Here is a 15301-nt window from a genome sequence, read left to right on the forward strand (position 1 = left end):
ACAAATCTAATCCTTCCAAGCCTAGTCATGACGTCTGTTCCTTGGTTGTTAGAATTTGATCCTGGGCAAACTGTAAAATCAGTTTTCATGTTCGATACAAAAGGGAAGATTGTCAAAGGATTTTCAATGGGAGTTGGGCCACAGAATTGCCCTCTTTGCCTCTGAAAATCTTCACCAAAGACAAAAATCATGGTCCTGGACTCAGAAGAAGACACATAAATAACCCCAGTGTTCCAAAGGTGTGTATTGGGAAGGGTAGCTGAGTTCTGAAATGAGCTGGAGAATGGAAAATGGGGAGGATCTAGGAGAAAAGATTAGGAGTTCAAGTTTGGCAATGTTGTGCTGGAACTAGAGATTAGGATTCTCTGCCTTGCAATATACCAATGTAAAATGTTCATCGTAGAGCCTTTGAGGAACAAAGACAAGTCCTGCCTGCCGCAGAGCACAGCAGAGATTCATGAAGGAGAAAATAGCAGAGGACAAGACTGACCCATTTACCTTAATATTAGAAGAAAGGAAATTTTCAGGGAAACTGGGATATTTTTCTTCCTATTCTTCTTCATGCTAAATTCCGTAGATCTGTTAAAATGGGATTTGCATATCAGTGATTCTCCAGAGTGCAAGTCAAGATCATCCCTTAAATATGGACATCCAGAATCAAGGGAAATTCTACATACTGTGTGTCCATAACCTAATGGAGTTCAATGGGTATTGGGTACCAAACTCTCTTAAGCCCCTTTGAAAATCCCAGCTAAGAGCATGGAGGGACTTTTGACAAGGAAGAGCACTGGCTGAAGATTGAATGAACAATTAGTAGGTCAAAAGTGCCATCAACATTTCCAATGTCAATGGGAAAAATGATGAAATGATCAGGATCCCCTTCCCTTCCCTTGCCCTGTTTCTTGACAAACTCTAGTTGTAAGTCGTAGCTGATTGAGGCTTCGGGAGATAGGGGAGGTGGTAATAATTATTCAGGCACTAGGATTCTGACTTGAACATTCAAGGAACATCCAATAATGCATTTTAACTGTTTAACTCCATGAGTATCTCTTGTGACCTACAGAATTCAAGACTGGGGTAGAGATGAAAAACTGATTTGATGTGTTGGTTTTCACCCTCTGAGTCCTGGATTTCCCAATTGCTGCTATTTGCATACGGAAGGAAGCGTCCACTCCCATGGATGATGAGATTGTTTCTCATCAGGAGGACTGAGAAGAACAGAATTCAATACAAAGTATCATTTGTTTCTCCAGATGTTAGGAAATCTGTGGACCAAATGAATTTGGTCACTGTGTGGGGTGGGGTAAAATTTTCTACAGCAGCTAAGGGCCAGATTTTTAAAGGTATTTAGGCACGTAGTGGGATTTTCAAAAGCCTCGAGGTGGCTAAAACCCACTCAAACCCACTAGTACCTCAGGAGCTCACTAGTTAAACAGAAGCTACTAAAGTTAGACATTTTAAAATCAGCAGATCCAGATAACCCGCATCCAGGAGTTTAAAAAATGCTAGCTGAGGAGCTCACTGGGCCTTTACTGTTGAAACGCTGGAAGAAAGCTAATGTTGTGCCAATATTCAAAAAGGGTAAATGGGAGGACCAAGGTAATTATAGGTCTGTCAGGCAAGATAACGGAGTGGCTGATTGTGAGGTGATTGACATGAGCTGGGACCGTATAGATCATTGTTGCAACCAAAGTCCTGTAGTGGCACCAAATCTTGTATAAAGGGAGTCAAATAAGGTGTCAAAGACAAGGTTATGGTTTGCTGGTTCTGATTATGCTGTCTATTTGTGTGTATTATTTTTGTAGTTAAAATTATGAATATTGGCTCTATACTGTCTGTATTGCAAACTTATGCTACGCTTCTCCGTGACACCCCAGGCAAGTTGGTGTCAGTTCTGCCTAGCCTGCTTGATGGCCCATTAAGGACCACCAGATATACAATTGACCCATTGAGAGAAGGCAGACACGCCTTGGGACTCAGCAAGGTATTCAGGGACCTACCTATGGACAGAACTCTCAGGTGTTTCCAGGCCAGGTGATGGACAGCTTCTCTTTGGCACAAAGAAAGAAAGACCACATGGCAAGAGACTGTAAAAAGCTGCTGCAGCTCCTCCATCTTGTCTTCAGTCCTGATTCTTACCTCTGGAGGGACTTTGCTACACTGAAGCTCTGAACCAAGGACTGAAAGACCCATCCCAGCTGTGGATGTTCTCCAGAGACTTGATTTGAACTTGCAGTTTATTCTCTCACTGCTGCAAGCCTGAACCAAGAGCTTTGCCATCACTGTATGTCATTGATTCCATTGAATCAATTCTAGCTCTCATCTATATCGTTTTCCTTTTATGAATAAACCTTTAGGATTTAGATTCTAAAGGATTGGCAACAGCGTGATTTGTGGGTCAGATCTGATTTGTATATTGACCTGGGTCTGGGGCTTGGTCCTTTGGGATGGAGAGAAGCTTTTTCCCTTTACTGGGGTCTTGGTTTTCATCACCATTTGTCCTCATAACTTGTGGCACTGGTGGTGATACTGGGAAACTGGGGTGTCTAAGGGAATTGCTTGTGTGACTTGTGGTTAGCCAGTGGGGTAAAAGCAAAGTCTTCTCTGTCTGGCTGGTTTGGTTTGCCTTGGTGTGCACAGAAACCCCAGCCTTGGGCTGTAACTGCCCTGCTTGAAGCAATTTCTCCTGAATGGGCACTCTCCGTTGGGTCCCGCCAGAACCAGCATAGTTACACTGATAAGGGACTCAATTAATAAAGAAATAAAGTAATATAATTAATGTCATTTAACATGGGTTTATGGTAAATAGATCCTGTCAAACTAACTAGGTATCATTTTTGATGACATTACAATTGTGATTGATAAAGGCAATAGTGCTGATATAATAGACTTCTCTATGGCATTTGACTTGGTACTGCATGACATTTTGACTAAACAACTAGAAGGATACAAAAATAACATGGCACACAATACATGGACTAAAAGCTGGCTCACGGTTAGGTCTCAAAATGTAATTGTTAAAGGGAATTGTCTTGGAACAGGTATGTTTCCAGTGGGGTCCAAGAGGGTTCTGTTCATATCCTAACTCTATTTAACATTTTTTAATGATATGGAAGATGACATAAACGCATCACTGATAAAGTTTGCAAATGACACAAAAATGAGGAAGTAGTTAATAATGAAGAGGACAGGGTTACAGAGCAATCTGGATCGCTTGGTAAACTGGGCGCAAGCAAACAATATAATTTTACTATTGCTAAATGTGAATGTCTACATCTAGGAACAAAGCATGTAAGACATACTTGCAGGACGTGGAACTCGATTGTTGGAAACAGTGATTCTGAAAAAGATTTGGTGGTCATGGTGGATAATCAGCTGAACATGAGCTCCCAGGGTGATGCTGTGCCAAAAGGACTAATGCAATTCTTGGATGCATAAAGAGGAAAAAGACTACGTCCAGTTCTCGTGTCAACAATTCAAAAAGAATGTTGATCAATTGGAGAGGGTTCAGAGAAGAGCCATGAGAATGATTAAAAGTTTAGGAAGCACGCCTTATAGTGACAGACCCAAGGAGCTCAATCTATTTAGCTTAACAAAAAGAAGGTTAATGGGTGAATTAACCACAGTCTATAAATTCCTTCATGATCTCTTCAGTCTAGCATAGAAAGGGATAACACCATACAATGGCTGGAAGTTTAAGCTAGGCAAAATCAGACTGGAAATAAGGCGTACAGTGAGAGTAGTTAAGTTTTGGAGCAATTTACAAATGGTCATGGTGGATTCTCCATCACTGAGAATTTTTCAATCAAGATTGGATGTTTTTCTAAAAGATCTGCTCTACAAATTATTTTGGAGAAGATCTATGTCCTGTGTTATACAGAAGGTCAGACTAGATGATCACAATGGTCCCTTCTGGCTTTGCAATCTATGAATCAATGAAACCAATGAGTTTAGGTGCCTTGGTGTTTTTGAAAATCCCACTACATGCCTAAATACCATTTAAAATCTGGCCCTGGGTGACTTGAGAGCCTACATCCAATTTTCAAAAGAGCTTTAATCTTTCAGAGCCAGATTTTCAAAAGTATGAAGATGTCTAAAGCTTCAGATAGATGCTTAGCGGGATTTTCAAAAACACCTAACCACATTAGGTGCCTAACCTGCTTAAGCATTTTTGTCAGTCTGCACCGTTGACATCTAAACACTTTTGAAACTCTAGCTCTTAGGCTCCTAAGCAACTTACATGATTTTGTAATGGGATTTAGGCTTCTATATCGTTTAAGCACTGCCATAAATATAAAGGGAAGGGTAACCACCTTTCTGCATACAGTGCTATAAATCCCTCTTGGACAGAGGCAAAACCCTTTCACCTGTAAAGGGCTAAGAAGTTAAGATAACCTCACTGGCACCTGACCAAAATGACCAATGAGGAGACAAGACACTTTCAAAGCTGGAGGGGGAGGAACAAAGGGTCTGTCTGTCTGTCTGTGTGATGCTTTTGCTGGGAACAGATCAGGAATGCAGCTCAGAACTCCTGTAAAAAGTTAGTCAGTACTCTAGCTAGGAATGCGTTAGATTTCCTTTTGTTTAATGGCTGGTAAAATAGGCTGTGCTGAATGGAATGTATATTCCTGGTTTTGTGTCTTTTTGTAACTTAAGGTTTTGCCTAGAGGGATGCTCTATGTTTTGAATCTGATTACCCTGTAAGGTATTTACCATCCTGATTTTACAGAGGTGATTCTTTTACCTTTTCTTTCATTAAAATTCTTCTTTTAAGAACCTGATTGCTTTTTCATTGTTCTTAAGTTCCAAGGGTTTGGGTCTGTGTTCACCTGTACAAATTGGTGAGGATTTGATCAAGCCTTTCCTAGGAAAGGGGGTGTAGGGCTTGGGGGGATACTTTGTGGGAAGACGTCTCCAAGTGGGCTCTTTCCCTGTAGTTTGTGTAACATGCTTGGTGGTGGCAGCATAGGGTTCAAGGACAAGGCAAAGTTTGTACCTTGGGGAATTTTTTTAACCTCAGCTGGTAAGAATAAGCTTAGGGGGTCTTTCATGCAGGTCCGCACATCTGTACCCTGGAGTTCAGAGTGGGGAAGGAATCTTGACAGGCACCCTTGAAAATTGTACCTGTGATGTCTAACAATCCATGTAACAAAGCTTCTCCTGAATTATGATCTCTTGTATCTTGACAGATGGAGCCTGTGACTGGAATAGAGAAGGAAATCTACTCCAGGATATAGGAATTTATCCTTCTGGGCTTCCCCCGTAGTTAATATTTGCAGATCTCTCTTTCTGTGGTGTTTACCATGATGTATGTCCTGACAGTTGCAGGAAATGTTGCCATCCTAGTCCTAGTGAGGGCCAGCCATCAACTCCGCACCCCCATGTACTTCTTCCTTTGCAACCTCTCCTTGCTGGAGATATGATACACCACAGCCTGTGTTCCCAAGACCATTGCGATTTTCCTGGGGAAAAGCAGAACCATCCCCTTTAGTAGCTGCATCCTGCAGATGGACTTCATTTTCTCCTTGGGGGGCACAGAACATTTCCTCTTGTCCGCCATGGCCCATGACTGCTATCTGGCTATTTGCTACCCATTGCACTATAGCACCATCATGAACAGCATCTTGTCTGCTCAGCTGGCCCTTGGCTCCTGGGTGTGCAGTTTCCTGGCTATTTCTATCCCAGAATCTCTGAGAGTTAGGTTGTCCTTCTGTGCCACTAGTGTCATTACTCGTTTCTTCTGCAGCATAGATTCCTTCATCATTCTCTCCTGCACAGACACCTATGTGTTTGAGATGGCAGCTTTTATCATCTCGATCATCGTCATCCTGGAATTATGTTCAATAATTCTGGTCTCCTACATTTACACCCTCTCCACCATACTGAGAATCCCATCAGCCCAAGGCCAGCAAAAGGCCTTTTCCACTTGCTCTGCCCATCTCACTCTTGTGATTATATGGTACAGCTCCACCATCTTCCTGTATGTCAGGCCTTCCAGACAGAATGCCTTGGACATGAACAAGACTGTCAACACTTTGAATACTATTGTAACTCCGCTGTTAAACCTCTTCATTGACAGTCTGAGAAACAAAGAGGTGAAGGAGACTTTATGGAAGGTATTCAGTGGGCCATGAAGTTGTTTTTGAATGGCTTAGATGTTACTGGGTCTGATTCTCAGCCTGTGCTCATGTTCCCTTTGGTAGTAACTGTCCTTGTTGTTGTTCTTTTAATCCTGGTTCCAATTTTACATTTACAACTTTGGTATTTGGGTAAAATGTTCAGAAGTGCCTAAGGGCCAGATTTGCAAAGGAATTTAGGCACCTAAAGATTCAGATAGGCCCCTAAATACCATTAAAGATCTAGCTTCTAGGAGCCTAATTTTTATTGAAAATCTACCGAACGTGAGCTCCTAAGGGGCATATTTTCAAAGATATTTAGGTGTCTAAAGATGCAGATAGTTGTTTAGTGGGCTTTTACAAAGCACTTCAGCAGATGAGGCACCAAAATCCCATTGATTTCAGTGGTAGCTACAAATACTATTGAAAATCTGTCCCTTAAAATCTCTTGAGAGGTCTCATCAACAGCCCATTGGCATCAACGAACATCTTTCAGCTGAATTAAATGGCCTTTAGGTCAGGCCCTATGTGGACATTACTTTTAGAAATTCACATTTAGGCCCCCATCCTGAGATCCTTACTCAAGTGCTAAATTATATTATTTTGAGTCGTCCAGTTGACTCTAACGGGACTACTCACACTAGGAAAGAAAGCTTGTGCATAAAGCGTGTGCAGGATCAAGACCTTAGTGACACTGAATCTGCACTCAGAAGTTTGTTCTAAGTTTAAATTTGTAGCAACTCCAGAATTTTCATTATCTGTGATGTATGACTGTTTGGCCAACTCACACGACATTGTGTCTGTTCCCTTGTTCAATAGCTGAAAAATTATTAAACAGCAAACTAAAGAACAACATGCAGGAAATACAGAATGATGAACAACGATGGTGGATTTTTTTTTTTAATTAGTGAAGAATTTCAAAAAATCAAACTTATTTCCCTTTTTAAGGGTTCTAAGTTTGGGGATCCTACATGTTGGTAAATGGAAACAAGTCAATAACGTTTTTTATAAAGTTTTCCGTTTAAATGTTGTCAAAAATTGAAATGAAAAATTTAATTAAAAAAAGAAAACAAAAATTCACTAAATCAACAGTTCTTTACAAACAATTTCGTTTTTGAAAATGGTCATTTTTCAACAAAAAGGAATTACAAGGGAGAAAGAAGTTCAATTAATGGTGATCAATATGTTTTCACAGAATGTTTTTTATCAAATGAACTTGATTTAACTGTGACATTCATGATTGATAAAGGCAATGGTGTTTATGTAATAGACTTGCATTTTTCTAAAGGTTTGATTCAGGGTAACATCACACTATTTAAAAAAATAACACTACACAAAAACAACAGTAAATTGATTAAAAACTGGCTAACTGATAGTTCTCAAAACATAACTGTTCATAGAATCATAGAATCATAAAATATCAGAGTTGGAAGGGACCTCTGTAGGTCATCTAGTCCAACCCCCTGCCCAGAGCAGGACCAATCCCCAACTAAATCATCCCAGCCAGGGCTTTGTCAAGCCTGACCTTAAAAACTTCTAAGGAAGGGGATTCCACCACCTTCCTAGGTAACGCATTCCAGTGTTTCACCACCCCCCTAGTGAAAAAGTTTTTCCTAATATCCAACCTAAATCTCCCCCGTGAAACTTGAGACCATTACTCCTTGTCCTGTCATCTGCTACCACTGAGAATAGTCTAGATCCATCCTCTTTAGATCCACCTTTCAGGTAGTTAAAAGCAGCTATCAAATCCCCCCTCATTCTTCTCTTCCGTAGACTAAACAATCCCAGTTCCCTCAGCCTCTCCTCATAACTCATGTGTTCCAGCCCCCTAATCATTTTTGTTGCCCTTCGCTGGACTCTCTCCAGTTTTTCCACATACGTCTTGTAGTGTGGGGCCCAAAACTGGACACAGTACTCCAGATGTCACCAATGTCGAATAGAGGGGAACGTTCACGTCCCTCGATCTGCTGGCCATGCCCCTCCTTATACACCCCAAAATGCCATTGGCCTTCTTGGCAACAAGGGCACACTGTTGACTCATATCCAGCTTCTCGTCCACTGTCACCCCTAGGTCCTTCTCTGCAGTACTGCTGCCGAGCCATTCGGTCCCTAGTCTGTAGCGGTGCATTGGATTCTTCCGTCCTAAGTGCAGGACTCCGCACTTGTCCTTGTTGAACCTCATCAGATTTCTTTTGGCCCAACCCTCCAATTTGTCTATGTCCCTCTGTATCCTATCCCTACCCTCCAGCGTATCTACCACTCCTCCCAGTTTAGTGTCATCATCTGTTGATGGGAACTATTGATTTTAATGGGTGATAGACACCTAGATGCTTTTGAGAATCCCACTAGGTTCCTAAATACCTTTACATATCTTGCCCTTCATGCCTGACTTATTTGTATTTTTGTATATTTATATCTAGACCACTCTTATCATCAAAGTGTAAATAAACTTTAACTTTTACCTTTGTATCCCCCTATCTTTTGGAAAGTGTTTTACTTATTAAGGCTGGGGATTTCAAAGGATCGTAAAGACGTAGGCTGGGTTTACCAAAGGAACCTGAGAGAGTTTCAATAGAATTTTTGCACCTATGTCCCTTTGGCCTCTTTGGAAGTCCCAGCCCTAATTGGAGCTGGTTGGAATTTTCATTGTAGAGGAAATTCCAATATTTTGAAATTGATTTTTATCCCAAATCTGGATGAAAATTTAAAACGTGCTGATACAGACTAATACGGCTACCACTCTGAAACTTGTATTTAGCTGTGACACCTGTCCCAGACCCGAAGAAGAGCTCTGCGTAAGCTTGGAAATTTGTCTTTCCCAACAACAGAAATTGGGCCAATACAGGATGTTACTTCACCCATTGCTCGGAAAACCCCATCAAGGAAATGAGATACGGGCACGCCCAATAAAGGAGAAAACACTTGCAACACTGTCTATCCAAACGCTCAGCATCTCCCCAGGCAGAGGAACCAGAATGGAGATGGGGGTGGGGGGGCAGGGGGCCATGGCCCGATCACTTTTAAAAGTGGGAGGGGTATGTTCTCCCACTTTTTACTGGCCTTAAGGGTGAGCGATGGTGGGGAGGGGGCAGAGAGGAGCAAGCGTGGGGAAGGGCCTTGGGGGGAAGAGGTGGCACGAGGGTGGGGCCTCGGGGGAAGAGGCCGTGTGGGGGTGGGGCCTTGGTTCAGGTGTCGGTGCCCCCCCACCACTTCTAGGGAGCTTCCAGCGCTCCTGTCCCCAGGCACTCCCACCTCATAAAGAAACAAATCAATCCACCAGTAAAAAAAAAAAACAAAAAAAACAAAAAAACCCTAAAATAAAATTCAAAAAATCTGAGAAAGAAGCAAGAACCAAACAACTGCACTGATACCACAATCATATCTTTTACCCTGAGGGGAAGAACAAAAAAAGGAATGGAGTCTCTGGCTCCTTAGGGTCTACTAGGGGCTTTGCTATGGCGCCCGATTTTATGTGGAAGGTGCTCAGATAGCATGGTGATGGGTGACAGTGTGGGATCGTACGATAGACAGATAGATTAGATTAGATAGAACAAACTCCTGCAAGTCCTTCTTACATGGGATTATGGCTGGCACCTGACACTGGGTAGGACTCTGCACTTAAATAGGTCCCCTGTCTCTTTGTCATGTGCTAAAATTAAGACTTCCAGACCCACCAGCCATGCCCCCACCCTCCGCACCATCACTTGCAGACTCCCTATATAGCAAAAGACTTGTTCCATGCAGCAGGGCCTGTAGGTGAAAGGCAACAAAAATCAAAGGACCCAGACTTCAGTCTTGATTTCTCTGAGTGATAGTCCTTCAGCAAAGTAACAGGCACCTTTCTCAGGTAGGAGGAGAGCTGCCATGAACAAAGAGCGATAGACGGCTATTGAACAAGCCCAGACTTCTGCAGTCACCATGTCAATATTTACCCAGATAGCAAAACACAGAGTTCATGATCTGATGCTGCCATATCCCACTCTGTCACACCAGCAAACAGAAACCCAAAAGCCATCATACCCCAAGCAAAGTTTTGACCCACAAAAAGGAGAAGAACCAGAGATTCCATGAAGTCTAATGGCTAATGATTTTATGTGGAAGGTACTCAGATAACATGGTGAGGGGTGGCAGTATAAAAGCATGACATCGATAGATTTTCATCTTACTTATACTGGTATAAACCTGGAAGAACTCCACTGACTTAGTGGAGTTAGTGTGGATTTACCGCTATACACACAGCATTTTGCATAAAAAAAATCACATACCATATTCTTATGGGGACAGTAATGTCATCAGTTGATTGTATTTGCTAAAACAACACAGATAAAACCACGTTCATCAGAGAAACGCAGACATTTTATTCTTGTTGAATAACCTCCACCCAGTCAGTTTCCTCAGGGAAGCTTTGATTTCCTTGTTCTTTATGCTGTAGATGATCGGATTCATCACTGGCGGCAGCACGGAATAGAGAACAGCCACCACGAGATCTAGAGCTGACGGAGAGCTGGAGATGGGTTTCACGTAGGCAAAGGCACCAGTGGAAAGAAACATGGAAATTACAATGAGGTGAGGAAGGCATGTGGAGAAGGTTTTATGTCGGCCCTGCTCAGAGGGGATTCTCAATACCGTGGTCAAGATCTGAACATATGTCACAATTATAAAAACAAAACAACTTAGAGATAAACACACACTAAATTCAATAACCCCAACTTCATTGAAGTACGAGTTAGAGCAGGCGAGCTTGAGTAGCTGGGGGATTTCACAGAAGAACTGATCCACCATGTTGCCTCCACAGAAGGTTATTGAAAACGTGTTCCCGGTATGCAATGAAGAATAGAGGATTACACTGATCCAGGCAATGGCTGCCATTTGGACACAAGCTCTCCTGTTCATTATAGTCTCATAGTGCAGTGGTTTGCAGATGGCGACGTATCGATCGTATGCCATGATGGTGAGTAAGACAAAGTCGGCTTCAGCAAAGAAGATGAGGAAAAAGACTTGGGCGACACATCCAGAATAGGAAATGGACCTGGTGTTCATAAGGGAATTGGCCATAGATTTGGGGATGGTGACAGAGATGGAGCCGAGGTCTAGGATGGACAAACTCATCAGGAAGAAGTACATGGGGGTGTGAAGGTGATAGTCAAGAGCTATGGCTGTGATGATGAGAAGATTCCCTGTCAGGGCTGCCAGGTAAAGCACTAGAAACACAATGAAGTGCAAAATCTGCAGCTCTCGAACATCAGAGAATCCCAGAAGAAGGAACTCGGTCACGGTGGTTTGGTTGGACATTTTCTTTCTTAGTTCATTGTGTGATGGCTGTGGAGGAAAGGAGAAGAGCAATGGTCAGGGTTATAGTGAGAGAGGGAATGACTCTGATTCCCCTCTCCATGATGTCTCATGATGTGAATGTCAAAGGTGCACAGCACTTGTCACTTCCATTGTCTGGAGTAGCGAGGGCTCCTCACCGCTCACAACCAGAGCACTACTCTGGTGCGTTATGACAGGAGTGTAAATTGGCATCGCTCCCTTAAAGTCACTGGAGCTGGGTCAGTTTACACCATCTGAGGATCTGGCCCAAGATGTGGCTTGATCAAATGCAGGATGAAAGATGGAACGAAGTACAATCCAAATCCAACAATTTGAGCCAAAATTATGCCCCTATTGCTACAGACAGCAGGCTCACAACTTGGCCAACTCATCTCAACTACTAAAATGCCAGCACAGTCTGATTCCCACTTAACTGAGAAATACAGCACAGAATCACCCAGCTTCCCGCATGGCAGCTTTTCTGTGATGATTCCACCCCAACATCCCACATACCGCCTGATGCCTACTTACATGTTGATTTATGGCACCAGATCCCAGCTGCACTCCCATTGCTGGGTGATGATGGGCTGGTCGCATCGCTCAGTTGCTGCTAGGTTGTGTGGTTCCCCTCTGTGACTTTATTTCTGTGCTGTGTGAGTCAGGAGACTTCAGTTCTAGTCTTGCCTCTGTCACTTTGTGACCATGGAGCAGTCACCGCTGCCTCTCTTTCCTCCCCTTCCTTTTGTCTGTCTTGTGTACTTTGAATGTGAACTCTTTTGGGGATGGATTGTGTCTTCCTATGTGCATGTTCTGTGCACATGTTGACAGTATTTTTGTTTAGCAGGCAGCAGTGTGGGACAGAGGCTATGATGGTAGAAGTGGAGATCTGGGTTCTAGTTCCATCAACCTCCTGCCTGTCCTTGGGTAGGATAAAGAAAGACAGCCTTTGTCTGGGAGCTTCGACTCTCAGGGCTTTCGTTTAGAGAGGTTAGTATGTTTAAAACACATTCTCTGAGTGACCAACTTTGCTACTTACTCAGTTTTACCATCCTGCAGCTACCCCTTTGAAACAGACAAACACGGTTGCAATAGAGGGAATGGGGTTGGAAATTATGGTGTTATTGGACAATATTCATGTTCCCCACCCTGGCAAAAAGCTAAGTTTCCAGGTAGGAGTAGTCAGACAATTTCTACTTTATTTCAAAGGAAAATTCAGTTTTCAGTTGAATATATTTTCATGGAAAGTCTCTGATATCCATAACAATGAAAACTTGTTTTCATTATGCCTAAAAATTTTCAGGTTCCAACAGTTTTCGGCTGAAACTGGTTCTCACAACCTCAATGAAAAGTCAATTTTTTCTGGTGGAAAAAAAAATCTGATCATCTCTAGATATCTGCATAATTTGTTAGTAAAAGTCTTCAAGAGTTCTAATTGCAATTCATATTTCTGATATTAAATTTGCCCCATATATTAATACTCTAACATATTTAATTGAAATAGAAAACTTACTTTGTTGGTCTTTATTCCAATTTGCGATGCATTTGATCCGACTGTGTTAGGAATCATTGGTCATTATCTATCTATCTATCTATCTATCTATCTATCTATCTATCTATCTATCTATCTATTCACCCACTGCCAGGATTGTTTGGTTCTCTCTCTCTCTCTCCTTCCCCCAACACTGTCGTATTCACCAGCTGTTGTCAGATCCCTTCGCTGGATGTCCTGAGTTGCAGGGGTCTCTCTGCAGTTCCTAGCACAGATGGGCGCTCCCTGCTTCCCTCCTAGGGCAGGCTTGGGTGAAAGGTGATGGACTAAATGGGATCAGGGACTGAAAGACACTCCCAGCTGTCGAGCTGATCCTGGTTTGTGCCAGCTTCAAATAAGGTCACAGCCCAAGATATCCCTGCTCTGGGGGTAAATAGCTGAATCTGGTCTCCAGGGCTGTGAGCCCAGCTCTGCTCTCACCTCAGGAGCAAAGCATCCTGACAACCTGCCCTAGTTGACCCTAACTCCCCAGAGGGGGAACAGCACCTGCCCTGCATCTCACATGATGACAGCATCTCTTGAAGGACCTTTAGCTAAAAAACAAGGCAGGGCTGGATCACAAAGGGGGTCCCCACAGGATGGCAAAATAAAACAGATATTTGTAGCACAGACATGGGATCTACAATAGCTAAGAGCCTCTTGGCACCAGAGTCTCAGTTGGCCTGGAATAGCCTGTTCCTTCATTAACTCCACATAGTCACCTCTAGGGGAGCAGAGATGTTTTTCTCCTGCATTGCACCAGCAGCTCTTGGGATGCAGCCACCAGAGGAACCCACAGCTCAGGCTGCCCTGGCTGCTTCAAGTTCCTCACTAAGAGACAAACACTAAAAACTAAGGACTAGGTCCTGGGCTGGTGTAAGTTGATACACTTCCACTGACTTCAGAGTAGTGAGGGCTATTTACACCACTTGGGGATCTGACTCATTGACTTCCAGGGAGCTACATCCATTTACACCAGCTGGGGATCTGGCCCATGACGCAGTTTCCAACCTATATCCTTTGCCTGTGAAACTGAACCAAAGAAGAGTCAAACATTCGTAATCAGGCTCCTCTTTCCTAGCTCTTTGTCCACTCAGATGAATTACAAGTATAACTTGTAAGTGTGACAGAGCGATTCAGTCCCACTTGGGACAGAACTGGGAACAGTGTTGTGGAGATTTTCTGCATCTGATCTTCAACTTTTATTGGGATGAATAGCCCAGGTCTTTTTCTTTCTTTCTTTCTTTCTTTCTTTCTTTCTTTCTTTCTTTCTTTCTTTCTTTCTTTCTTTCTTTCTTTCGCAGTAGTAACATTGTTTTCCTTCCAGCAGACAATATTAAAATAAAAGGCTCCTTTGGCTACAGATGCACTGTTTAAAAATGTGTAATTTACACGAGACATTCATGTCAGAGAAACTGATGAAATACAAAGAGCCAGAGAGTAGAAATCAGCCCGAGACCGATTGGAATCAGTGGTTCCGATCCTCAGCAAGTTCAAATCAGGGTAGCTCCACTGAAGTGAATGGGTCAGTGCCCCAGTTTCTGTAAATCACCTCTAGCTGCCTTGGACTCAAAGGGTCCAGATCCCCCAAACAGCTGTTGTGTAAATCAGCCCCAGCCCCACTGAAGTCAATTAGACCAGTTCCTCAGTGAATGTAAATTGGCAGAGTGCTATGGAACTAGGCCAGGTTACATGAGCTAAATATCAGTGCCGTGATGTTGAGTCTTTTGTTTGTTCCTCTCTCTGAGATTCTCATTGCTGAACATCACAATCCCATCTCAATGCTCCTGGAATATTCCAATAGCAGGGTTCATAGAAACCTGCAAGACGGGTACCCAACCAGTAAATGAACTGATGAATATTATTACCATCACAGCAACGCCCTTCTAGTTGAGGTTGCACCATGACTTCTGTTTAAAGGTCCTCCTTTCTTAAAAAAAAAAGAAAAGGAAAAAACAGAAGACATGCTTAGTCAGATTCTTTTGAAATTTAATGTGCCTTCGGAGGGTGCAGGGTAGGATTAGTGACCTAAATGTGGGGTCATTTGAGCGAAGGGTTGTGGAGATATGAGCCCAGTTACAAGTTTCTAGGTTTTGTTTATTTTGCTCAAAGCTAGAGATCAAACTATTGATGTGAGGCAGGTCAAACTGGTCTCAATCTGTCTCATTTTACCCAAGGTAGTGCACGGCCCCCACGAAATCTTGGGGGACCCGAAATGAGAATGGAATTTAAGAAAGTCTGCGTGTTGGATTGTGCGCTTGTGCCAATGCAGAAGGAGGGCTAGAGGATTTCCATTCCCGCCATTCTGTATGGTTTAAAGCTCAGTTTCTGGAAGTGCACTAGAAGC

General features: G+C 42.8%; 1 protein-coding gene and 2 pseudogenes across 1 annotated transcript; 1 reads left to right on the forward strand and 2 right to left on the reverse strand.

The window, feature by feature from the left end:
* Nucleotides 1-15301, reverse strand: part of LOC125621471 (von Willebrand factor A domain-containing protein 5A-like) — a 276958-nt pseudogene that overhangs the window by 25266 nt on the left and 236391 nt on the right.
* Nucleotides 5307-6134, forward strand: LOC142069181 (olfactory receptor 6F1-like; annotated as a pseudogene).
* On the reverse strand, nt 10455-11408 carry LOC142068921 (olfactory receptor 14A16-like). The gene has a single exon (XM_075119038.1). It carries the CDS (start codon nt 11406-11408, stop codon nt 10455-10457), a length of 954 nt encoding a protein of 317 aa, XP_074975139.1.

The sequence above is a fragment of the Caretta caretta genome, chromosome 14, assembly GCF_965140235.1.
Source record: "Caretta caretta isolate rCarCar2 chromosome 14, rCarCar1.hap1, whole genome shotgun sequence".
Lineage (NCBI taxonomy): Eukaryota > Metazoa > Chordata > Testudines > Cheloniidae > Caretta > Caretta caretta.

What these genes read in the sequence shown, in the direction of transcription:
- LOC142068921 (XM_075119038.1), bottom strand. Translation starts at nt 11,408, where the DNA reads ATGTCCAACCAAACCACCGTGACCGAGTTCCTTCTTCTGGGATTCTCT.